Below are 25,311 nucleotides of genomic sequence, written 5' to 3'. Positions count from 1 at the left end.
CCAGCCTTGGACAGCAGTCTGTTTATCCAAAGGAACGGAAGAATGCTGCCCTCAACTTGCCCATTATCCCACAGCAAAGGTATTGTGGGAATGTTAACTTTCACCTGGCTGACTTCCAGATGCCGGCAGGAAAAAACGCCCTTTTCAAATTTTAGCCAACTGAAGAATACTCTGCATTTTTTACATTTTCCAGTTATTCCAAGCTATGTATAAACACAGGCATTGAACGAGATCCATAGAAAATGTATGTAATAACATAGCCGACTGCCCTGCGAAAGACTGAATCAAGGAGTCTCTGGTCCAAACCAAGCAGCCAGTATTGTGTTTCACCAGCCACAACAGCGTTTCAAAAAGCCAGCACATTTCCAGAACAGCAGAAATGTCTGCCCCGTCCGTAAGAGCTCTTACTGGACAGAGCAGGTAGGAATTGAGAAGGAGCTGTGGTGATTTGAGCAACGTGGTGCAGTGTGGTGGTGCAAAACAAACCTGTCACCACGTGATGAAGATGCCGTCTGAAGCCAGCATTCTGCCACACAATTAACGAGGGGAAATTCATCTCACTTACGTACGTAACGTCTGAACAGGCCCCAGCACAGAAACTGCAGCACAGCAACTGTGCAGACTGGGGAAGACCCCAGAAGACAACTTGCAAAAATCCCCTCTCTGTGTTAAACAGCAGGCGTTTCTCTTGCTCTTTTCCATCTGGCACTTCAAGGAGCTGTCTTTACTTAACAGTCGTCTTGAAGTTTTTAATAGTCACACAATGTGCAAACTCAAACCGAAAGGAATTATCCCATAGCACTTCTCTTCCAAAGATCAGCTGTTAAGCACAAATAGCTCACAGCCGTGCCCGCACTCCAAGCCTCCGTATCTCAGTGCTACACGAGGATGAGGAGCGCTCAGTGCACTGTGTGGAGCTGCAGCACCCACCGGTATTTTTGGCTGTCTCTTTCTGTAAAGATAATTGATGAACTAAAACTTCCCAATTCAAATACACAAGAAGTGCTTTACTAGTGAAAAGAACATTTTTATTTGACAAAAAAAACCGCCCTCCAATCACAGCAGAATATTTTGGACAACTGAGCCCAGTCAAGCTCTGGGCTGTATATTCCTCAGTGCATTTACTTTAATTCAGTTCTCAACTGAAAAGATGCTGCCTCACCTCCCAAACCATTTACTTGTGCTAAAACAACAATGCCTATCAAGCACAAGTTCAGAGCACTATTACTAAGAGAATCCTGCTGGAATGTGCTGCTTTCACAAGAAGATGAGGCACAGAAGTGCAAGAAGAGCACCAGGACCAAGCAGGTCATTCTGCTCTCCTTGCTCAATGTGCTAAGCACTGTTTTTTACTTCCTTCTTTCAATTCTCCAGGCACTAATTTGACCCAACTTCCCCTGGAAGTCAGCAAGTCCATGTTTTATTACTTCAGTACTCACCTAAGATTTCTAGAACCAAAAGAGGGGAAGAAAAAAAAAAAAAAAAAAAAAAAAAAGAGAAGGGCTTTAAAAGGTAATTTCAGTTCCCATGTTAGTCATTAACTTCCTAATAAACAGAATCACAAGAATGGCCTGGGTTGAAAAGGACCACAATGATCATCCAGTTCCAACCCCCTGCTATGTGCAGGGTCACCAACCAGCAGACCAGGCTGCCCAGAGCCACATCCAGCCTGGCCTTGAATGCCTCCAGGGATGGGGCATCCACAACCTCCTTGGCAACCTGTTCCAGATTGCTCACCACCCTCTGGGTGAAAAACTTCCTCCTAATATCTGACCTAAACCTCCCCTGTCTCAGTTTAAGACCATTCTCCCTTGTCCTATCTCTATCCATAAATAGGAGCTTCAAGTTCCTCACACAGATGTACAAATCCCACACAGAACATCCCATTAGAACACCAAAGCACACATGACAACACAGACGCCTCAATATACAGCAATTGCAGAGTATCACATTCTGGTTCAGCTTCTCCAATTCCTAAATCCCTTAATGCAAATACGAAAGAAGCAGTTTACACTTAAACAAGAGTTCAAACAGCAATGTGCCAGCTTAACAAACCTGACTGAAAATTGTACTTCATTAAATGGGAGCAGTTTCCCAGGTATCACAAAGTGTGTTCACAGACTGCTGCTTTCACTATGCATTTCTGTGATCAAAGAAATCTAAGGTATGACAGAGGAGCCTATTTACTATTTATAAAAATAATCCATTTAATGCTCATTTTGAATTAGTCTTCTAAAATGTAAACTAATCTTCACTAATTCTCTTTGATAGTCTGAGAGCTGCATCGTTCTCGAGGTCCTTTTCTTTTTTTAACCTGCACAAACAAACAACCCACCCTCATTTCAATAGCTGCTAGAACTGCACAGGCCACAATTTGAAAACTACATCATTTCTACACAATAGTGTCCTTCAGAGAGCCAAAAGTAAACTTCATTTTCTATTTCTTGATTTTTTTTCCTTTTAGAACATAAGCATTGATTTTGTCAGAGTATTTTTTTTATGAAGCTGCAAAGCTCAGGAAAAAAAAAATAAATCAAAAAACCAACAAGCCTAAGAACAAGTCCCAAGTGAAGACAGAAGCAAAATTATAGAAAGAAATGCAGAACAAAATAGCAGAACTCACTTTAGGTTCTAAAATACCACCTCAATGTAATACACTTCAGTCACAGCTCTAGGAAAGTGAGATTCATGACTTCAGAGAGTTCTCATCATCTTAATTCTCCCATCTAACAGACAGAACTTGTTCCTCAATTGCGGATACTGAGCCAAAGCAACCCCTAGACAGATTTCTAGCACCAGGGTTATGCTACAGTAGCACTGGCTTAGCACACAGGTAACAGCTAGGAGCCCCTGGATTTGTCAACTCACTCCAGTTCCCTTCGATGTCAATTGGAAGGAGAATGACTCAACATCCTGCAGAATCAGAAATCAAAATCTGTGAGGAAAAGAGAAGTTGTGCCTGCAACATAATGTTCTCCAAATTCCTACTTAAAACCCCTTTTTATTGCTCGCTCTCACTGCTGAATGCATAATATCAGATTTGAATTTTAGATGGCTGCAGGGTGGTCATGAGATAAATACCAAGCACATTTGTCTGCCTCTGTATTTACGGTAAGAAGGAAAGTCAGCTGGACTCAAGGACTCAAAACATGAAGCCTTTTGAACGTGGTAAGAGAAAGCCCTGAACAGAGGGCTGCCAAATACAAACAACATACACAACTGAACCCGAAAGGCAACGCATTGTGAAACCCTTTCAAAACCACACAACACTATGGGAATTAAGTAAACTTCAAACTCCCCTGCAATACCCTCATCATAGCTAATTTGTGATTTCCTGTACTCGCAGCACTAACAGCACAATGGAGCCTCTATTGTGAGCCTCCTCCCACAAGCCTTTAAAAAAATGCAAGACATTCTTTTTATCTAGACTGGCGTGGCTAAATACATCCAGCTCTGTGCAGATAAAGCAACATCTAAAAAAATAAGCTTTTTTTCTTCTAGAAAAAAATAAAAAAAACAGCAATCTGATGTCAATTTGTGCTGACTGCAGAGATCAGAAGAGTGGAGCTTTGGCAGCTGCATTGCTGACCAGCAGCCTCGCGTAGGGCAGATGCAGGAAGCTGCTTTAGTTGTAGGGTAAGGAGAAAAGGTTCCTCAGAGAAGTATCTGCAAATCCAACGCAATTTTAACAGGTGTCAGCAATCTCATCAGAGCTGAAAAACAAAAACCCACAAAGATTCGGCAGACCCAATGAATGAAGTGACCACAGTACTAGCTACAAATGTTGACTGAGGGTGAAGGCAGCAAGTCCTGTAGGTGCAAATAATCAAGTATATTGAGGTACAGGAAATGAGTACTGCATTTTTTCATCTTAAAGCACCCCAAAATTGAATGCAAACAAACTACTTCCCACACCAAAATCCTGTAGCAGAAATGTATGGCTGAAAAGTTGGCACAAGGTATTTTAAAAAGGATCTCCATTACAGAGGAGAATACAGTGAGGATGTAAAAATCAAACATAAAATGCTGCAGTGCGTTTGGTCAGCACCTTCAGGACCTTCCTTACCCCAAAACAGCACATTATGAGAAAGGCGTCGCAGCCTGCATGAGAACTCACACACACAGCACAACTACTGAGGATTGCTTCTCTCAGTAATGCTGATTACATGAACGGGAAAATCAACTACATGAGCAAGGCCTTGATACACATTAATACTACTCAGTGGAGCAGCAGACACACATTAAGATGGTTGGTAGACCACAAATGTGAAAACGCTCATTATCCGGTCGAAAATAAACAGCTTAACATATTTACTACAACACATTAAAGAGAAAAAATATTTAAATACCAGTTTAAGAGTCTGGAGACTGGCTTGTGGTTATCTCTGCTAAACATTTCAGTCCTGCATGACTCTGCAAAGACTGAAGCTACGTACTCAGCAAGAGACAAACTAGCTGCAGCCATCTGATGAAATCTGACAAGGATTTGATTCACGATCCTTGAGGTCCCTTCCAACCCTGGCCACTCTGTGACACATTGAGGAATTTTGACGAAGAGCTTCACACCAGTATCTGCTAAGCCAGGCATTTTCTTTACAGGACTGAGGATGCCCAGCTGCAAATACACAAGAAGCAGAGAGAATTTTGGACAGTTTGGCTTTAAGTACGGGCTAAAAATTGAGTCTAAAAATTCAGGTTAGGGTAAAATTCCCACAGAAGCCAATAGGAACTCTGTGGTTGGAGACTAAAGGTAGCGGGATCTGCAGAACAGCGAAGCCCCAGCCAGCTGTCAGCCCTGCGGCGCTGCCTGACTGCGTGGATGACTAACAGCTGATGGGACGGCGAGCCCTCCCCGCAGCCTCCTGCAGTCAGCCCAGCAGGAATAGGAGCAGGCACCTCTATACAGCTCCCTTCTGCCCGCTTCTGACTAAGCCAGGAGCTGTAGGAACAGCCTGCAGAGGGAGAAAAGGCAGAAATACCCTGCAGCGCTGCTTCTCGCCTGGCTTTCTTCTCTCTCCCTCACACAGTGGCTGGGCGTGATGCAGGATAGCACTATTCCTCTGCTTGGCCACATACAGGCTCTCCTGCGTAAGAAAGGAATACAGGTCAATAGGAATGCAGCAGGGAGAGTCTTGGAGGGTTACATCTGTTGCTGCCATCAAACAGTAGTCACAGGCTAATTGCTACTGATGATATTTTGGAGGACAGGGAGAGAGGGACAACCCCTCATATGGCAGCAGGAACAGTCAGCCTGGCTTCCTAAGGCTCCAACATGAGCAGAACAGAAAGCAGAACTGCTCTCTGGCTGCCCCCAGAACTCACCTGTCCTAAGACACTGCTCCTTTACCTACACTGAGTTGGTTCTGACTGCCCAAAGTAGATGAGATGGGGCCCTGCATCCTTCTTGCACAAGATCACACACGCAGAGCACTGGGCTGTGATTTCCCAGCCACTGACGTTTCTCACTTTGGGAGGTCAGATGCCAATCCAGCACAGAAGCTGGCAAAAGCTGCACTTCAGGGGCAGCAGAATAATTCTGCTCCTGCCGTGTTCCACAGGGCAGCGTGACAATGAATGGCTGAGCTCCCTCCAGGTGCCCCCACAGCCCATGTTGTGGGGTATGCCACATATGACAGTGCAAGACACAACCTATGAACAAATACTGGGACTGTTCAGGAAAGCAGCACAGGGCACATTCAGTAGTAAGAAAACACAGACTGTACACAGGGATCTGAATTGTGGCTCAGGTCACAAGTGGCAGATGTTTCCCTGCTTCCTTCCTTGCTGTGGGGTGGGATCAGAGCTCCCCTGACGGGACTGAAAGGAGAGGAAGGCAGCTCTGAATTTGGACACACACAGAGTCAGACAGCATGAACAGCTTCCATTCCAGACTTACATAACTCAGCTGGTGGTGACACAACTCGCTGAAAGTTATTTGGGCACAGATATGGGACATCCACTGACCTGTAAAAGGAACTATTAAGATATGCCTTAAAGTACCTAACGTAAAGCAAAATTACATAATCACATTACCTCGTGTTTTAATACTGAATGCTTTTACATGTGACAGAAATAAAAGCTTTCTGTTATTAAAAAAAAAAAAACCCTCAAGTTTGTAAGTACTGCCTGCAGCCCCATGCTTGCTTTTTGTGTTTTCTTGAGCAAGTCCCTCCTGGCTGACTAGTGGCAGGTGCACTGCAAGGAAGTCCCTCCAAAGCCACCTGAAAAAAGGGAAGAAGAATAGAAGATAAAAATACAGGGATGAGCAGCGATCATCTAAAATATACACCAATGTGATTTCTTTCTACAGGGAATTCAGCTTTAACTGGAGATTTTTCTGCAGGCAGCAGCTATGAGAGGCACAAATTAGATGAGCCCTGGGACTGCCTCAGACTCCTGGAGGAAGCAGATACAGTCTCTGGTTGGGCTGATCCCTGGGGAAGACAGGCTGAGGCGTGCTGCATGCTGGGAGAGATCTGATCCCAATCACAGCTCGGGGATCCCAGCACCTCCCAGGACTGGATGCTCCCAGACAGATGCTGGGCAACTGGAAACATTTGTTATAGATTTGGCTGTATTGAGTGTTTGCTGTCTTCTCTTGATCGCACAAAAGTTGAAATGAATCATCACCTTTGCTGTTAGGGCAGCTGGGAAGAAAGACGTAAAAGCACAGCTGGGAACTCCTGCCTTCCAAAACTGTAAATCCTGTGCTGTCTGGGTGTGAAGAAGTGTGTGTGGCAGAGGAACTGAAGTAGAACGGCCATGTAGTACAACTTTTATCCTCACCTTAAATTTTAGGGCACGTATTAAATGTGTAATTCCACCTCCCCTCCCTCACTAAATAAATAATTATGGGGCCAGAAGGTTGGGGAGCCTCAGCTGAGGCTGCTACGCTGCGATTTGAGAGCTTGACACATGCTGCACAGTATCACCTCATCAACGTTCCCAGCTGGCCTGGGAGGCAAAAACCTAAATATGACTCTTAGAGGCAAGTCTACCACACATACAGCTGCCCTGCTTGGGTACATTTCAAGGAACAGCTATTACAAATTCATCGTGGGTGCTGAGAGACAACATGGCCAAGAGCAATTGTAGTCCAAAGTATTTGCATGGCTTTGAATAAGAGCTGGATTACACATAAGCAAATTAAAAATCACATTGCTTCTCAGGAGTTTTTACTCAAAGACATTTAAATCCGTGTCTTTGCACACACTTATCGCTGCCCAAACTATTTACTTGCTAAGAAGGCAACTCTTTCATTCTTAGTCCATTGAAGCAAATGTCAGTTTTGTCCCCAAAAAGCACTCCCCTGCACAGACACCCTACTGTAGTAGAGGCCCTCTAATTGCTAAGGAGGGACAGACATTATGCCTCAGAACAGGGGCAAGCATCCCGCTGTATCTGTACGATGACGCTCCACAGGATCCAGCCCAGCCCTCATCGCCAGGATCACACTTCTGGCTGAGCACTGCGACCACACTGCAATAAAACTCCAACTCTTAGGAACAGGGAATTGAAGCAAATTGAAGCACCGCGCATTTTTAACAAAGAGCAGATGCCATTTATCTCTATGATACAGAAGGACGAGTCAAGAGCTAACCGAGCTGACAAACGTAAGGACACTTGTAATTTGTTTTGTCACGCTATCAGGAGCTCCACACGATGATAAAGCATCACAGGGCCACAATATTTACGATGACGAGCTCCGTACAAGCAGTGCTTTGTGTGCTCAATGGCTGCATGCTCCAGCTCCTCCGTGACTACGTCTGACGACGCTGAACTGAAACATTCACAAAGGTGATTGTAGTGGTTTCATTTCCCAACAGTGCTTCCATTGACTGAACTCCTCTGCTGAGCGTGACTAAAGCAATTCTTGGGGCTGTTACTCTATTTCCAATTCAGTCATTAGATAACGCACCGCCTGATGGAGAAATATTGAACCTACAGTATTTTGGGAGGGGAGGGGCTGCTGTTTACATCAGGGCAGAAACTGCACCGCTCGCACTGCACCAATTGATGCCACCAAACAAACACAAACTCCGTCCACCTCCCCAGCATTATTCTGCATTAACAATGATCCAAACAAGGCAACAGCTCAACTCCTCAATTTCCCCTTTCTATCTGCTTATGCCTCGCATCACAAATCCCAAATTCTCAGCCTAGAGAGCCGGGGGGCAGGCTGAGGGGCTGCCTGTTTCATTTGGTTCTGAAATACAGCAGCGAACTGCAGCTGGACCAAGTATTCTGTCTCCAGACCTCTCTCCCAGTGGCAAACGTGCTAACAGACTAAATTGGTTACCATCCACCAAATGTTACAGAACTCAAATACTGAAACCCAGCTGTCCCTGGGGGGGGGGGAAGGAGAGGGAGGGGGGGAGTCAATAAAGAGCAGCATTAGGAAACAGACTGAAGTTAGCAGTTTTGGTTGCTATTTCACATGCTTATTTCAACAACACACAGCTAAAAATAGATAAAACAGATAAGAATACAGAACAAAGAGATGCACTGGACAATTATCTTCCTGCCAGCACGGTCTACTCAATAACAGGCTTCTTAACCCTTTTTATTTACAAAGAACACGGATTTTAAAACGACGACAAATAAGCTTTTGACTTAGAACAGAAATTATTTCAACACAAATTTTATTTTTCTTTGTGCTTTCTTGTTCCCTCCCCGCAGGGACACAATGGGGAGATTGAAGGTATTTTAATAAGGCACCAGGCTCTTTGCCATGGGGCCGGAATGCGAAATGAGACCATTCCCACCTCGTAAGGCCCTGGAGATGGAACGGATGCGTTGAAAACACACGCACACACCACAAATATCAGAGCCCGTTTCAATTCCGTGGGCAAAAAGTACACATTGGGCGCAGTTTATTAGGCCTCGTTATTTCCAGCGAGGCCGGGGGGGTGATTATCTCGAGCTGCTCCACCGCAGCCCCAAAGCAAACACCGCTCCAGATAAGGGCAGCGGTTATGAAAACGTTCGATTGTTTCATTCCAGCTACAACAGGTGAAGCGGCGCGGGCTGCCGCGACTCAGCGCCTGGAGTTCGGCGTTTTAAGAAGGAAACAAAGCGGCGCAGCGGAGCGGGCGGTAAACAAGCACCGCAGCCCGCCTTCGCCATCAAAGCGGCGGTGTTTATAAACAGCCCGACGTCGTGCGCGGCGGGCAGACACGCGGCCGATTCCCCCCTCCAAGAAGCGAAACCCAGGGCGGCCCCGCAGCGCCGCGTCACCCCGCGGCCGCGCACCGCCCGGAGCGCCGCCAGCAGCGCGGGCCGATGGGGGGGGCGGGGACGGGGGCGGCGGGCCGTGCCGTGCCGTGCTCCGCACCGCGCACTTTCGGCCGCTTCCAAACTTCCTGCTCCGGTCCCCAACCCGACGCGTTCATTCTGATTTTGGTGCCTCCAACCGTAACGGTAACGCTAACAGATTTCAGCCCCGCTCGCTGGACGTTCGCACGCCGCGCCGCCGCCTGCCCGCTCCCCGCACGCACAAAGCCCGCGGGCCGCTCGCACCCCCCCGGCTCCATCGCGCCCCGCCGGCTCCACCGCCCCCGCCGCCTGCAGGCCGGGCGGCGCGGCGCGACGCAAGCTCGTTACCTAGCGGCAAGCCCTTGTTCAGCAAGTGCGAGCTTCCCATTGAAGCGTCGGGGCCGCGGGGAGGGAGCCGGGCTGGGCTCGGCCGCTCCGCAACGGCCGCGCTGCCGGGGGAAGCGGGCGCCGCCGCGGCATATGGCGGCCGCTCCGTGGGCGCCCCTGAACTGAGGCGCCTCGACGCGCGCCCGCGCGCATGCCCTCCCCGTGCGCGTCCCCCCGCCGATCGCCGCCGCGCGCACGCGCACTCCCGCCCGCCCGGCTTCGGGGAGCGGCCGCCGCTCGCCGCTGACACGGCCGCCGCCGCGGGCGGGGCTTCCGCGCCTCGATCTCGTGGTACCAGGAGGGGAGGAGGGGTGGAAGAGAGCGGGGCGGGAGCTGCGGGCCGGCTTCGTTGGAGCGGCCGGACCCCAGGAACCTCCCTTAAAATCCTTTAAACTTTCACAAAGTTAAGGCTGTACGCGGTCGTGCTGCGTGCGGCTTTAAGACTCGCTGCTTCTGCATTGACGCTCGCTGTGCTCAGTGTTGGCACTCATCGTGTCCCCACAAGATCACGTCTTCCTGTTTTGTGCACTTTTTCTCCTCCGCAAATACTATAGGCCCCCAAGTGCTGCCTATCGTGCAGCCCCGCTCACTGCGCTCCCCCAGCCATCCCCTGCACACACCGGGAGCCTCTGAGCTCCGACAACTTCAAAAAAAGGCTTGTTTTTGTTTATTTCAATGGCACTCTCGCATACAATGCCCTCACTCCAAGACCCCTCACAAAAAAAAAAAAAAGGGAGGGGAGTTCTCGCCGAATATAAGCTCGTAAATTGCTCTATTCATTCTAAGAAGCCATTACTTATCGTCATTATTAGCGGCGGTGTTTTTTCACCTTCTCCCATCACAGCGGCCACCGCACGGGGCTCTCTCAAGAGCCGCCTAAAACGGCGGCGGCGGCGGACGCAAAACAAAGTCACGGCGGCGCCCCGCGGGTGGCTCAGCTGACGGCAGCTCCGCCCCGCCCCGCCCGGCGCGGGGTCATGGCGGCAGCGCGGGGCGCTCCTCTCTCAGTGCCGGGCCCGGCCTCTCCAGTTCGCTCGGTGACGGCGGAACGGCACTTTTGCTACGGTGCTGCGGCCGAGAAAAGGGCGGGCTCAGCCTGCTCGTGGTGGCAGCAGCGCTGAGCAGCCCGGCCCCCAGCGCGACTCGGCGCGCCTTCAGCCACTGACTGACTGACTGACTTCTTCCACAGGAAGCGGCTCGCGCTGCGCGGTGCCTCTGCGCCTCGCTCTGAGGCAGCACCCAGCCAAGCACCTCGTGTGTAAATAAACACGTTTGGATTCAGTCGCTTTGAAGTGGCGAACCGCTTTATTGACGTCTTAGATGTTAGCAAATAGATAGATATATATATATATAAAGTATAAAGTATAGAAAATGGCACCTATCGAGCCCTCAGAAAATATGGATGTGGAAGTACCTCGGGGAAAAAGTACCTCTGTGAAAAGCAAACAGCAAAAACGAAGACTGAGAACTGGAATGAGAGCTTAGTTCCGTTTTTACAGAGCAGCAGGGCAGGCAGGGACCCCTCCTCAGAGGGGCACGGGGGGGGCACGTGCTCAGCGCTGAAGGCGGAGGGAGGGAGTGTGGCAGCAATATTGTGACAGGGGGAGTGCTCCGAGCGGGGACACGTTGGCATGGGGAACAGATGGAGTATTCAGTAACAGGAGGTTATTAATACTGCAGCTTGGGATTCTCTATGCTGCTTCATGAAGGGACTCATATGCTTGCTCTTTTTCTTTCCTGGCTGCACGCAGACCTAAACGCACGCTGTGTAGGTAATGTCGTGCTTGCTTCCCTCCCTCCGTGCACATCACAGATCTGTGTTTCCTGGGAAAACACAGGGGGCTGGATCCTCAGTAAGTGGCCAACTGTGTTCCTTTCAATAGCACTACGCTGACCTGCACCTGCTGGAGCAGAGGGTTATCTGACCCCGGCTCTGAGCCCTGAGGTCTCTCCTCCTGCTCACAGACAGCTGCTGAGGGCACCTGCTCCCGAGGATACGCTATGAAGGCTCAGGGTGTTAAACAAAATAACTGAGGAGTGGCTGTTAAGAACACGATGCAATGCTGTTTCTGACTGAGAAAACAAAGCTTCTCCTTCTCCCCTCCATAACTCCCAGTTACAGACTGGGTCTGAGAAAATCCAGGGGCAGTGCAGCTGACTCCAGTTACCCCCACCCATTTTGTTTTCAGACTCGCTCTGGGTCATAAAACAGTCAGTTGTCTTCACATCTTTCAGACTATGATTTGTACAGCTACAACGTAAGTAAATCTTCCGCAGAACATAACAGAATTCCCATCCTCTTATCACATTCGGGCTGTTGCTGTGGCTTTTAACAGCAGTGTTACACAGCTGAGAGGCTTCTGTGCTTTGCAGTAAGAATTATGGCGTTTTTCAAAGCCCCCAAATGGTTTCTTGGCTTCTTAAGAGTCAGCTGGAGGAACACATATGCTAAAGAGTAGATACATTGTTTTAAGTGTATCTTTAACAGCCATATGTAAAATTTAAGGGCAAGTTTGATTCCCCTCAGAATCTGCAACCATAAGGGCGTGACCTTGGGCTTTCACAAATTAGATACATTAGGGTATGGTATCCTTAGCAGATGTGACTTTGAAGATAGTGAAAGAGGAAGTTTTACTGTTGAACTAAGCGTGAGCCAAGACATTGCCGTGTGCTTTCTAAAGTGAATAATGAGATTTGACAGTGTTCTTACATCCAGATACTGAGATTGTGTACTTACAGATGTTCCTTAGTTTGCCATAGGTATGTGTGCTTTCACTTCATCATCGAACATGCATCATTCATGTGGATGCTCATTGTAACAGTTCTTAAAACCATCATTTTAAAACCTTTGCGTATTTTTAATCAGAATGTAAGGTTATGTTTCAAAGGAAGATTTCCTAGCTTTTGTCAGTAGTAAATCTTTCAGATGATATTAGGAGACCCTGAAAGGGATTTATGTCAGAAGAAAAGAATGGTTGAATAAAGCAGCCTCAGCATTTCAACTTTATCTTAAAAGCACATCTTTAAAATGCGTACTCAAAATAAGTCAATGCAATTTATTTATAATCTGGAAAGACTTTGTTTGGATATAAATATTTCCTTAATTCTCTCACTGAGATCCTGAAAAACATTTGCTAATAAATCACACATGTACAGATCAGTCTCTTTCATTTTGCAACTGCACAGCAATTGCATGTTCTAATTAGAGCTGCCTTTGTTTTTTTTTTAAAGTACTTCGTCTGTGTGAAACTCCCCTCTGTAAGAAGTTAATACTTTCTGGTTGATGTGAAAGAGAAAGGCCATTCTGGAGAAACATTTTTAGCAGGTTCTGAGGGGAAAATGGAAAAAAAGAATAATTGACAAAAGGAAGACATTTAATCTTTAAGAAATGGTGCTCATCACAAGGATGAAATAAAATAGAGGACCTTCATCTGCTGTAAAAAAGAAGGTTTACCAAAGGATCAAAGTAGTAGATTAAAGTTCCACTTAATGAACAAGAAGTTCAGCTGTGTCAAACATTCAGAGTCAGTTCTGAAATGCCAAACGTGCACTGCTCCCTTCTCAAAATGGAATGGCTATACTAGCTCAATCCTGGAAATAACAGCCATACAAAAGTGAAAAACCTTGCAGTGTGCTGAATGAGAGGAAGAATAACTTCCCTTCAAACCAGCAAACACAAAAAACCTCTCTCCTCTGATGTTATCTGTATTAAGTGACTAAGGGATTTTCTTCTTGATCTCACCCTCTTCATGTAAGTGCTAAAAACACAAGAACTGGGGTGGAATTAAATCCTCTGCATTTTCTGGTTATCATGAAATGAGAGCTATCATTTTCCACCTAGTCAAGAGGAGTTAACAGACCATTTCCAGGAAGGTCTGTGTTCTGGCTGAAGAGAAAAAGAAGATCGAGATGAACAGCAGAAGAAACCTATCGAGAACCATTAGTGGATGTCAGCCATTGTCCATCTGTTCACAATGGAATCTGTCCAGACCTGAAGGAACAACTGCAACCTGCCCCATATGGCTCACTCCCTTCTGTGCTGGCAGGGCTGCTTTGGGGATTTGACATTGTTCGAGGTAAAGGAGAAGCAGCACAATCTGTGCTCCTAGGAACGAACAGTCAATTAACATCACAGAACAAACAGTGCTTGTAACCCACGGGGAGGTTTTCTCCTCACCTGCCTGAAATGTTGGAGCTTGTTCAAACTGTGTAAGTTGCAGAGATCCTATGCTGAGTCTCCTTATTTCAGTGAAATCTTTAAAAATTAGTTACCAGCAAAATTCTGCAGGCAGTGGGGAGCCCACCAACCAGACCCTCAATCACCAATGCAGCTACCTCCAAAGGTGTTCAAAAAAGCACTCGGACAGGATACATTACACTGAATGTTCAATTATAGTTCCAGTACAATACACTTCCATCATAACGAACTAGAATAACATTCTGCACTTAGTTCTACATAACTGGATTGTAGCAAGCTACAGCTGAGTGGTAATTTGCTTCTCAAGTCTTAAATCAGGAAGCAAGGTAATATTTTCAGCGTGACAGAGGGCAGTAGGCTCAGGCCCATCCACAGTAGCTATGACATCCAAATTTCTCTTTAAAATTGTACTATTAAATTGTGCTATCCTCTTTAAAACTGCGCTATACTACCTTCTGTGGTGCTAGATTCTGCACACAAAGACACAGCAAGTGAAGTGACAGACGTATCCAAGCCAACTGCACGGATCAAAAAACTGCAAGTCTGTAATACATTTGATAACCTACTTGATGGGACTAATTCTGCAGGTAATATGAACAATAATTACCTGTCCAGAAGCCTAAGCACAGCCAGTAGATGTCCCGAGTGAACTTCCCATTGTGATACATCTTCAGCAATGTACAAGGAGAACATTCACCCTCACTGACTGAAGGGCACAGTGACGCCATTTTCAGAAGAAAGCAGAGAGATGCTCAGGCTGGAGGCTCTATCTCTATGCTGCTCAGGCTTTGAAACCATGAGCAGCTAAGATTTGCCAGCATTACTTCAAACCTGAGGCAATTTTCTGCTCAGAAGTGGGATTTACTATTTTGAGCCTGGCACAAGGCTAAAAGCAGCCGTAGGTGGCACCTTTAAAAATGCTGTACATACAGACCAATTTGGACTGGCAGTAAGCTAGCGGTCTGTGCTGTAATCTAATTTGCACTGTGCTACGCTCTACCTTTTCTTTGGTTCCCTTATAGCACATTTTAGATCTTGCTTTTGTGAAAGCTACACAATAAGTAGCCAGAAAAAAAAGCTATCGTTGGATCAGAGATTATTTCAAAATTGTCAGGCAATTATATTCACACTTACAAACATTACTCGGTCATTAAGCGGTGTAGAAAATATCATACCATCCTCTTTGAAACACACTGCGAAACTGGAGACCCCAGCAAAAATAATTTTTAAAAAGGTATGAAAGAAAAACAACATCTCACCGAGTATTTATCTGCAGATGTTTCTCTCAAACTAACCCAGAGGACAATGCATCTGAAAAACCTGGAAAGATCCAAAAGGATGCAAAAAACAAAGCAGCAATCAGTGAAAAAGTCACTTTGCAGTCACGGACCTTGAATGTGGCAATATAGGAGAATTACAGACATTTCTGACACCGAAGCGAACACTCCTGCTCTATCAAATTCACTTGGGATGATTACAAGTTATTAGACTTAAATTTCCTCCTCTTCCAGACTGAGGCTCTCAGCTTTGTACCCAGTTTAACGCTGCATTACCAGCACTCCACTATCAGCCAACAGTAAGATAAGAGAATGGTTCATTAGTGAGAAAAGTGACCTCGAGTGAGTCATCACACCCATGCCTCAAACACACATCTCCCCGCAGCGCCTTTGCTTCCACCTCCATACACAATTAAAATCTGATAACATCGCAACATAACAGTCATCAGCATTTGCACAGACAGCTTCAGTAGCTCTCAGACTGCACAGCAGCTGTAACAAGTGGCAGAAAACACCTGGAACACCAAAAAAAATCAGATACATTTATATGAACGTCTGCCCATAGATAACTATTGAGCGATTTAATGGGCTGTAATAAAAATTGTAAGCTCTAGCAGCATTAATTTTAACTCGTTTCAGTTTTAGTTTAAAATCAGTATATCCAAAATTTTGTAATAATACTGAAAATACCATTCTATTAAATATGTAAAAAGAAAACCAGTATCAACCCCCACAAGTGGCCCTTCGTACTCTAAGAAACCAGGAAAATTAGAATGGAGAGAACAGTAAGAGACGGCCAGAGAAAATCAATTCCATAGTTACAACATACAGCCAAGGCAATCCATAACAGGGAATGGTCGATGATTTTGGAACAGTAAAAAGAAAGTAGCAAGGTTTCATGAGTAAAACGCACAACCCATTGGCCACAGAAACACATTTTATATTTGTGTGCCTCCATAAATCTAGCAACAAACTAATACCTTTATACCTCTCCTAACATGGGTATAGTTATCTAACAAAGGCTTTATAGGCAGTTATTTGGAAGTACACCCTTTTTTCTTTTACTAACCCAAAATAAAGGTTCTTGTGCCATTTTTTTGCACTTAGCCATCCTCAATGTTTAAATCGCAACAGCTGAGCAGTAAGCTGCAAGAATCCTTATCAGTATACAAGATACAACTCCAGGCCTAAAAGACATCCGTTTACATGGCGATTTCCACATTGATAGGGTAACTTCATTTTGAAAAAGCTCCCTTTGTATTGCTAAATAATGCAAAAAGAGAAGAACTGTTATTCTAACTAAACTGTGACTTGATCACACTACTACTGTAATACACAACTTCACCGTAGGAGCTGATTCAGATAGGTGACCATCTCTATCAACAGACGTGCTGCTACTTGAGTTCACCCTTCCTGCCCAGTGCTCTAACTTGCAGTGAGGCAGCACTTCAGCACTGCACATTATGGTATTATGTATAGATCACTGGATGAATTTCCCAAAGTTACCCTGTTACAAGAAGAAAACGCTGCAGAGAGATACATCTCACAGAAGCATTTGCCAAACCCTAGTCCATGGAATGGCTGGACTCTTGCACACAGTGATGCAGTACGCAACAGCTGTGTGCTGAGTTTGTATCACAGCACAATACAGCTGTAGTCTTACACATCTTTGGGAGCCACACCGTGTCCCAGTGACCACTGCTCGTGGTTTCTGTTGGGTCAGGCAGGTTTGGTGAGGCTGCAGTGCTGGCAGCATTTGTGACTCATGAGGACATTGTGAAATGCCCACGAAGTTCATCATGATCTACAAACAAAAGAGACTACATTAATGAAAAGTGCTTTCAGTGACAGCTTTAAAAGGTAAATTTCCTACAGCAGTGGACTACACAGAAAGCTCTGGCAATGTCAGCTTCAGCTAGCACACCACCTTGCTTATCCTACTCTTTTTGTTGTTTTTTTTATAATCTCTCGTCAAAACAATTGCTCAGTCCCTTTTTTATGAAGCAGGACACCTAATATTCCTCTTCTGTAATGAACTATTATTTCTCACTACACGGATGTGCCTTGTGAACTACGAGGTCACAAGAAACACATTAAGCAATTAAAAAAATCAGTAACACCAATGCAATCAAAAATCTGAAATGTTTTGTTTTTTATACAGCTAATTCTAGGGAACAGCTTCGGGTACAGAAACACAAAATACTTTTTCCTTCATTTATGTTCTCATGTTTCATTTCGGTCCTATCCCTGTGATCAGAAGAGACACTGATACCAGAATCAGCTTTTATTAATTTGTATTGCTTCATGTATCTGAAAGAATGGTCACTGCACAGGCCTTGTACATCGCTATGGGAAGAAAAAAGTTCAGCAGACATACACAAGAAGGGAAATACTGCCACATCTTTGCAAACAGATTGGGCTCCTAATTGGAATGATTTGATACGCCTTATGAACAGCACAAGTTACGGCACAGATGCGGAAGTTACCTTAAGGAAAAATGTTCTTTAACTACTGGAGGCCAGCGACTGAGCTGTAACAATAAATAAATGTATATAGATCATGTATAAATAATTAATTAGATTTTCCTGAAGAACCTGGAAACAAATGAGAATACTTTGTGCGTGGCTGTACTGTGCTGATCTCTAAGTAAAGTGGCTTCTGAAAGCCATGACCCAGAAAGGTTAAAGTTGGTGTCGTTCCCAGAGGCTGTACCTACGTGATTAACATTACAGAGGCACCCACACCAGAGAGAGCTATCACAAGAGAAGAATGAACATAATTCATGGAGATAACAGTCTAATGAAGAAAAAAAAAAAAAAAAAACAAACCACCAAACCACGCTGCCTTGGTTCAATTAGAGTATTTTGAATGTTCTCCCTTTCAAGCATTATAACTGTAAATTTGACGAAAAAATGAAGTGCTGGGAGGATTTGTTGTATGCTGAGGTCTTACAATTACAACCAGAGTTGCGTTCTCAGCCTCTCTGTGGATCTTTCCTGACAAGAGATATCCAATTGTCCTAAAATGTATGGATGGTTTGAGATGTAGACAGATGTCTGTGAGGCCATAGGCTGAGGTCATCAAACTCATCTCATTTGTGACCTAGGGCTTCATCTCTTGGTGGTCTTAAAAAAAAAAAAAAAAAAAGGAAAAAAAATGGAGGAGGGAGGGAGATGGAGAGGAGACCAGTGAAACTGTTTGTTAATTTACCCAGAAAACTGTTCTAGCTCATTTTTAATCTAATAAAACGCTCACATTCTTGTAACATGCACATCCAACGTGACACAACACTGGGCAGAAATATATTTGCTCATCTATCATTACAGTGCGGCTACTCTTTCTGGCACTGTTATACCCTGAACATCTTACCAACAAAGTTTTCAAGACTTCCTATTTAAATCTCATTTCAAAGATGGTTTTATTGTACTAAATGGGTGAAAATTCTTGATGCTTATCCATATTTTACACAAATCTTTCTCAATTTCTCAGTTCTTTAGCCATCCAAGGAAAAATGCGCCGCGCCGAAGCTGACATCATTCCCGCTGCTGAAGGGAAGATAGAATTGGGTCTCTCAAAGCTGGAGGCAAAATACTACAATGGTAACAAATATTCCTTGTGTATACATCACTGGAACGGCTGTCTCTGCTGGGCGCAGAGTGTATGTTGTGGGGCACAGAACGGATTCAGCAGGGATTTGTTTTTGTTCGAATCAGTTCATGTGTGTACGTGGCACTCAAACAGCTTATTTTCAATCACTGCTACCTGCTCCCTGACCCCACAGATGCCTTCCTGCTAGAAACGCTTCTGCCATCAACACTCCAAAATACTATGAAAAATACATGGATGAGTATATATTGCACAAGAGTTTTTATGAAAAAAGGCTAAGATACATTGACATTAAATTCTCTGGATTTTTTCCCCTTTGATAGCTGCAGGGTAGTCTGAGTTTTTACATACAATCTACTGTTACGATCACCATTATTTCTCTTCTGCTCTTGAAAAGAAGGAGAAAAGGAGAAAAAGGTTTTTGTGCAGGAGCATTAATAGTTCCACTTGCCCTGTGGCAAATGGGGAAAATATGTCAATGTGAATTATTGTACTGTCTCCACGGATCAAGATTTCTCTTAGTGCTTTCAAAATTTCGCTAACAGAAACAATTGCTAAGAGCATTTGCTACTTAGCCTGCTATGCTGGAATCGAATGAGACTGCAGGATCAGCTAATGCTAAAATACTATCTTTTACATTGATTTTCTCCCCCTACATTAACCGAGGAAAGAAACAGCTAAATAATTTCTGCCGGAACGAATGACATATCACCCTCACAAGGACATTCAAAGATTTTAAATAATCAGGATAATTACAAAAACAGAATTTTGGGCAGCTCACAATACCAGAAATGTAAGAACATCACAGTTGATTTTACTCCCTCCTCAACCAAACAAATTCTACTACATATTCCACTTACTGCACACTGAGTTACACTGGTGAATGTAGGATCTTTTTTCCACATAAACCAAGAACACCCACACGGATGCATTAGAAAAAGTAATTCTAATTTTGTGTAACCCTGCATGTGCATTCATATTCATGCCAAATATTAATAGGGAGGTGCCATGCCCATTTCCTCTACTGGAACACTACTCCACGGGTATTCATTAAATATATTTTTGCATCTCTTCTGATGTCAGATAGGATCTCTATTAATAAAGCATTATTGCAGAAACTGATGGGCCACTGGGCAGATCTGGTCTGAAATTTTATTTCTAAACATCTTGGTCTGGCAAACAGCAGTGCAGAACAAGGCTGAACAGCTGATGAAATCCAGATCTCACAAAGCGCACGTTACTGATTATTTCTACCAAACAGCAAATTATTGTCACTAAAAAATTATCACCTAGACGCATAAGCAACTAATACTTCACCATGAATGTGTAATATCTTAGAGCTTTGCAGAGTGCCTGACGTTCTGGTTAAGCATTAAGAGTCAGTTAGACCATAGAATCACATTAAGGTGGAGAAGACCACTAAGATCACCCAGTCCAATGCCAGCCCATCTCCCCATGCTCACTGACCACATCCCTCAGTGCCACATCTCCACGTCTCTTCAACACCTCCCTCCAGGGCTGGTGACCACACCACTCCCTTGGCAGCCTGTTCCAATGCATTACCACCCTTTCTGAGAACTTCTTCCTAATAGCCAGCCTGACCTTAGGACATATTTGTCAGTGAAAAACTCTGAACAGAGAATGTTTCTCTTGGGTAACTGTCATCATCTTCACCAATAAAGTGGACACATATAGAAAATCTTTGCCAAAATGACTGCGAACATCACAAAACCACTAATAATTATGTGTGGAAAATAACAGCAATAGAGCAATCCCCGTCATTTTGGATTATGGGTAAAGGAAAACCACACAAAGAAAATCTGGCTTAATAAAACCAGGATGGAAAGCTTTGCCATTAGAAGAGACTACCATCACATTGACAGTATTCCTTCCAATAGTTAAATTCCAGTATGGAGAAGATTTTTGCTAACTGTGATGGGGTTACTGAGGAAAATAGTTTTGCTGCCAAAATCTTACACAGTGGTTGGTTACTGCCCCACTCCCTACAGGCAGGGATGAAATGGGTGATCTCAGCCTTTCACTGGGTGTCACCTATTGATACAAATCTCTCTGTGCTCATGATGTCCACTAACAGGAAGCAATTATCACCAGAAAGTTCTGATGAAGAAGAATGCCAACTACAGATAATCATAAAGGAGAGAAATTCTAGAAGAGAGCCCATGGTAGCCCTGCTGAAGCCACTATGCCAACTGACAGATTTCAGCCAGATCTCAGTGGGAAGCCCCATGCAAAACCTGAACTTCTGAATTCAGGGACTTTTAGCACAAAATTCAAAACGAGCTGGTTTTACTGTTGTTAAATAAGTCAAAGACTTGGGTTCTTGCACTTCTCCCCATGTATGAGGTTCAACCAGTTAGCACCTCCTTTGTCATGCACTGCAAGACTGTTCTTGTAACTGAGCAGAACTGGCTGTTGCCCATCTATTTTGGTGTTTAAGTTGCTGACAACTGCATTGATGACACAGCACGCCCTTTCTAATCAGCATGCAGAGATGTTGCATAAGATGGAGCCTAGAGGAAACTTGGCAGGTACTCTTGTAAGGGAACAGAGGCATCCTCTAACTGGGAGAAATCAGACACAGTAAAGCACGAGCCAAGATTCAGGAAAAGTACAATCAATTCCTGACCATCACCAGCTTCCTGTCATCCTTGTCATTCTAAATCACCTCCCTTCTATGTATGCAGATTCTTCATCTTTAAAATATGTGCAGTGTTCACTTATTATACGCTCCTGTTTGCTGTGAGAGCAAATCTGTAAAATATTTACATCTCCCATTACAACTGAAGAGTCATTCTCTGTGTGCCGAATGAGCCCAAGGACAGGTATGCAGTCATCCTTGGTACAGGTCTCAGTTGTGTCAGCAAGGCGTCATCATTCTGGATTGAAAAGGGAATACAGAGCTTAGATTGTGCTACCCTTAAAAAAAAAAATCAAGAAGAATGATCTGTAAGAAGTAATATATTGCCTGCAGCTTGCACTCACTTCCCCTGCTCTGTCACATGAAGTAGAGCTCCCAATGTTCAGTTAACTGAAGTTTCTACTCCTAGCAACAAACCAACAATATAAATCTGCAGATCTGTAAATTTTCATTTGTTTTAATAAAAAATACCGTATGTTGGAAATGTCACATTGAGGAGACTCACACAGAATTGTGTGCATGTTTTACTACACCTCTTAGTGTCCTGTTCATGTCCAACATGAAGAGTGGGATAAGGTGAGTGAGCTGTGACCCTTTGTCAAGTCCAGAAAGGAAGATCCTGGTAGGTCCAAATTAGGATAAAGCTTGCTTTCATCTCAACACAAAAATGCTGTACAATAAAAAGCAATTTGGGAAACAAAACTCTAAAAATGATGACAACTCTGTCAGGAAAACCCTTGAAGGATCACCAAAACAGTCACAAATTATTCATCTGGAGACACAGAGAGGGAAGAGTAGAAATTAAGAAATTGTATTAATCTGTCAATGAAACATTTTCACAACCAGAAGTTACTCTTGTTGGAATCAAAAACTGTCAGTGAACTTCAAAACAGCATATTTCTGTATTCCAATTTATTTGGCAAAGTACACGGCAATTTTTTTTTTCTCTTTATAGACCAGGCCTTGATGCTATTGAAAACAAAGAAAGTTTGCCATTAAGGTGAATGAGACCCCAATGTGCTAAAGACCAAAGCTTCAAGTTTAATTAGTAACTATTTACTACACAAAATAACAATTAATTTCTGCTTCCCAGAGCTCTAAAATAATTATGATCGTGATACAAAGGTCACTGCTTCTCAGACAGTAGTTTTCAGGTGGTTAAACTGAAAGACCAGAGGGATCCAATTAAGCATTTAATAAACTGTAGAGGACAGCAGAGTTCAGCGTGCCAAAATAAACTTCAGCTCACAGCTGTATCAGATATTTGAAAGCTTTTCAGTAAAATAAATCCATATTTAATTAGCACGTTCGCTCTAGCTGAAGAAATAACATATGCCCTCATAAAGTAAACGTTTAAGTCACCACTGTATGCTATAGTGGATATTGCCTGCTTTAAAACGAACCATCTTTGCAGCTTATTTTGAGAAAAGCACAGACCATAAGAGCAATCTTCTGCTTCCCAGTGTCTCAGCCACATCCCACTGCCAGTCAGCTGTAGGCTCCGAAAGCCGAAGGGGAGATTTAGCAGCTGGGTTACCCTTTCCAGGGAAGCCCTCCCTTTCAAGTCTCAACACGAGATGGGTTTTCCTAACACCATCCCTGCATGTCAGGGCAGTGTTTTGAAATTCCTCCTGGGCAGCCTCTCCCTCCTTCCAGCCACACACTGCCCTTTTGCACTGCAGCTCCACAACACGGCCGCGTGCTGGTTTGCACCAACATGCTCATGCTCCCAGATGCAATTTGGGTGGCCACTTCTGCACCTGGAGGATGCTGTCCCCAGGCTCCTGCCAGCTCCTGGGCTCCCCGGGCTACCTAAGCAGCCTCCTGTGAGCTCCCACCTACCAGGTGCCCAAATCCTCCCTTCTTGCATCACATTTCAGTGCTGTCTCCCTGTTAGGTCCTCAAATTTCCAAGAAAATCGGAGACTGTACAATGAGCCCCTCAAGCTCCAATTCACATATATTGATTGTTTCCCAAGCAATTTCACCATTCCACGTTTCATTCAGAAAAAAATTGTTTTGTTTTTTAAACAAAGCCTAACTTAAGAAACATTACCATCTATTATGGGACTTGGATGACAGCACGCTAGTAGCTTTTAAAGCTCCACTGAGAGTGAAATTACGGCTCCTGTGATGAGCATGGCTTCTGAAATTTAATTTGACAGTTGCCTAATTTTCAGTTCTTATCCATTCAAAACAGTATTAGCAACAATGTGACTATTCACAAAGAAATATCCATTTTGTTATTTTTAGAGGCAAAAAATTCAACTTGGTCAATTAAAAGAACAAACAAAGGCAAGCCCAGAAAAAAACCCACCCTGCTTAAGGAATATTTCCTGGAGTCTTCTCTTCTGGCAGCCACACAAGTGTCACTCTTTGGTACAATCCATGAACATTGTAACAGAGCCATTTATATAAAATGACATTTTAGTAGCAGATCTACAGGCACAGCTAGGTAAACACACTGCACTTAAAAAATCGGATGATGGTAAGAACCGGAGGTTCTAAGTGCAAACCTCATTACTTAAAAACGGTTCAATCTGCTAAATGTTGCTACGAAAGAAAGATAATTTAAACCTCCAGCAAGCACGAGTGGTGGCAAACTGATTTTTGTTTCAGTTCAGATTTTGTTTGGGTTAAATAAAATTCTAATAGCATTCATATTTTATTTAATAGCAAATAAATGGCCCTACAGATGAAAAATGTGGCCATATTATCAAATATTCGTTCATAAATAATGCATGGAAATATTACTATACTGATGACAGTTATTATATTGATGGCCTTTTCATTCCTAATCACTAATTTCATATAATTTCTTAAAAGTACATTTCACAGGAGTGGTTTCCATGCTCATCACCTCAAACCACAGGGACCAAATCACAGCAGGGATTTTCTGGCAGAAATCACTGCACTGAGTAAGGGGAAAAAAAAAAAGAAAAGGAACAGATGGCAGCAGGTCAAGGTGCTTTGTACCTGAAATCAGCATACCTGCAGTTTTTAACAACGTTGACTTACTCTGCTCCCCCGCCACGTGAAGGTGTTGCAGGCAGGACCTCGTGTTTCAGCGCAGCGCTGCACGGCACTGAGTGCTGCACCCAGCTGCCTCATGGCAAGGGAATGCGGGGAGCTCTGCAGTGCTCCCATGGGCAACTTCTACCTGCCAAATCCTCTCCGGTGGCTCCTACAGCACTGACAACACTTAGGCTACGGGCAGGTTTGGGTTTGAGTCGTTGGTGTGTTTTCTTTGCCCACGGAGCTATAGCAGGGAGTGGATTTGAAACTGGCAGTGACTACAGTGTCTGAAATAATCTTTTTCAGCTGATAGAAAAAAAAAAAACAGTCTCAGTTTTTTGGTAGAAGGATTTTTAGAGAAAACCTTTCAGTATGGTGTTGCAATAGTACTAATTTCAACATACAGTTGCAACAGATGTGACAACAGTACGTGCTGCTCTTAACTTCAGTGTTCAAAATGGCCTCACTGCATATTTTGGTGACTGTGAGATAGGATGAGAGGAAAAAAAGATCATCTTGTTGAAAGTAACCTTCCTACAGTCTGCTTCTGGTGGAGGCAACACAAGGATCTGTTGGATCCTGATGATGTTACAGAGCTGACTGTCTCAGTTCGTCTCCTGCATAACCAGACTGAAAGACGCATCTGAAAATCCTCCCAACAGCTTCTCAGAATGCAGATTTATGCTTTCTACTTATTCTGTAACTTGATCACAATTTCAGAAACCAAAACCAGAAAAGTATGTGCTAATTTATGTAAGAAATTCATGAGTTCCAATCAGACATCGCAGTAACTCCAGAGAACACACACAGATTTCCCCATCCCCACCACTGCAGTGAAGCAAACACCACAGTCCTCTCAGAAAAACATCCTTCAAGCTTTGAAGCACATTCTAAACCTACACGTGAACCAAAAAA

At 44.2% G+C, this 25,311-nt stretch overlaps 1 protein-coding gene and 1 long non-coding RNA gene across 7 annotated transcripts in view; one reads left to right on the top strand and one right to left on the bottom strand.

The window, feature by feature from the left end:
• CTBP1 (C-terminal binding protein 1) overlaps nucleotides 1-25,311 on the bottom strand; it is a 164,905-nt gene that overhangs the window by 51,224 nt on the left and 88,370 nt on the right. The window contains exon 1 of one of the 6 annotated variants that reach the window (XM_085223650.1): nucleotides 9,604-9,858. The exons of 3 other annotated variants lie outside the window; for them this stretch is intronic. In XM_085223650.1, the coding sequence (XP_085079776.1) occupies nucleotides 9,604-9,643 (40 nt within the window). In that variant the 5' untranslated portion in view covers nucleotides 9,644-9,858. Of the gene's footprint in view, nucleotides 1-9,603; nucleotides 9,859-25,311 lie in introns of those variants that run through there. 2 more of the 6 variants (XM_085223652.1, XM_085223649.1) reach the window with 2 other exon arrangements.
• Nucleotides 8,877-10,923, top strand: LOC146544536 (uncharacterized). The gene is made up of 2 exons (XR_014883245.1): nucleotides 8,877-9,420; nucleotides 10,487-10,923. It is a non-coding gene; the product is annotated as an uncharacterized LOC146544536 (long non-coding RNA).

The sequence above is a fragment of the Meleagris gallopavo genome, chromosome 4 (genome assembly GCF_905368555.1).
Source record: "Meleagris gallopavo chromosome 4, MGAL_WU_HG_1.1, whole genome shotgun sequence".
NCBI classification, from domain to species: Eukaryota; Metazoa; Chordata; class Aves; order Galliformes; family Phasianidae; genus Meleagris; species Meleagris gallopavo.
The sequence above is the reverse complement of the archived record's forward strand: the minus strand, read 5'-3'. Positions and strand labels throughout refer to the sequence as shown.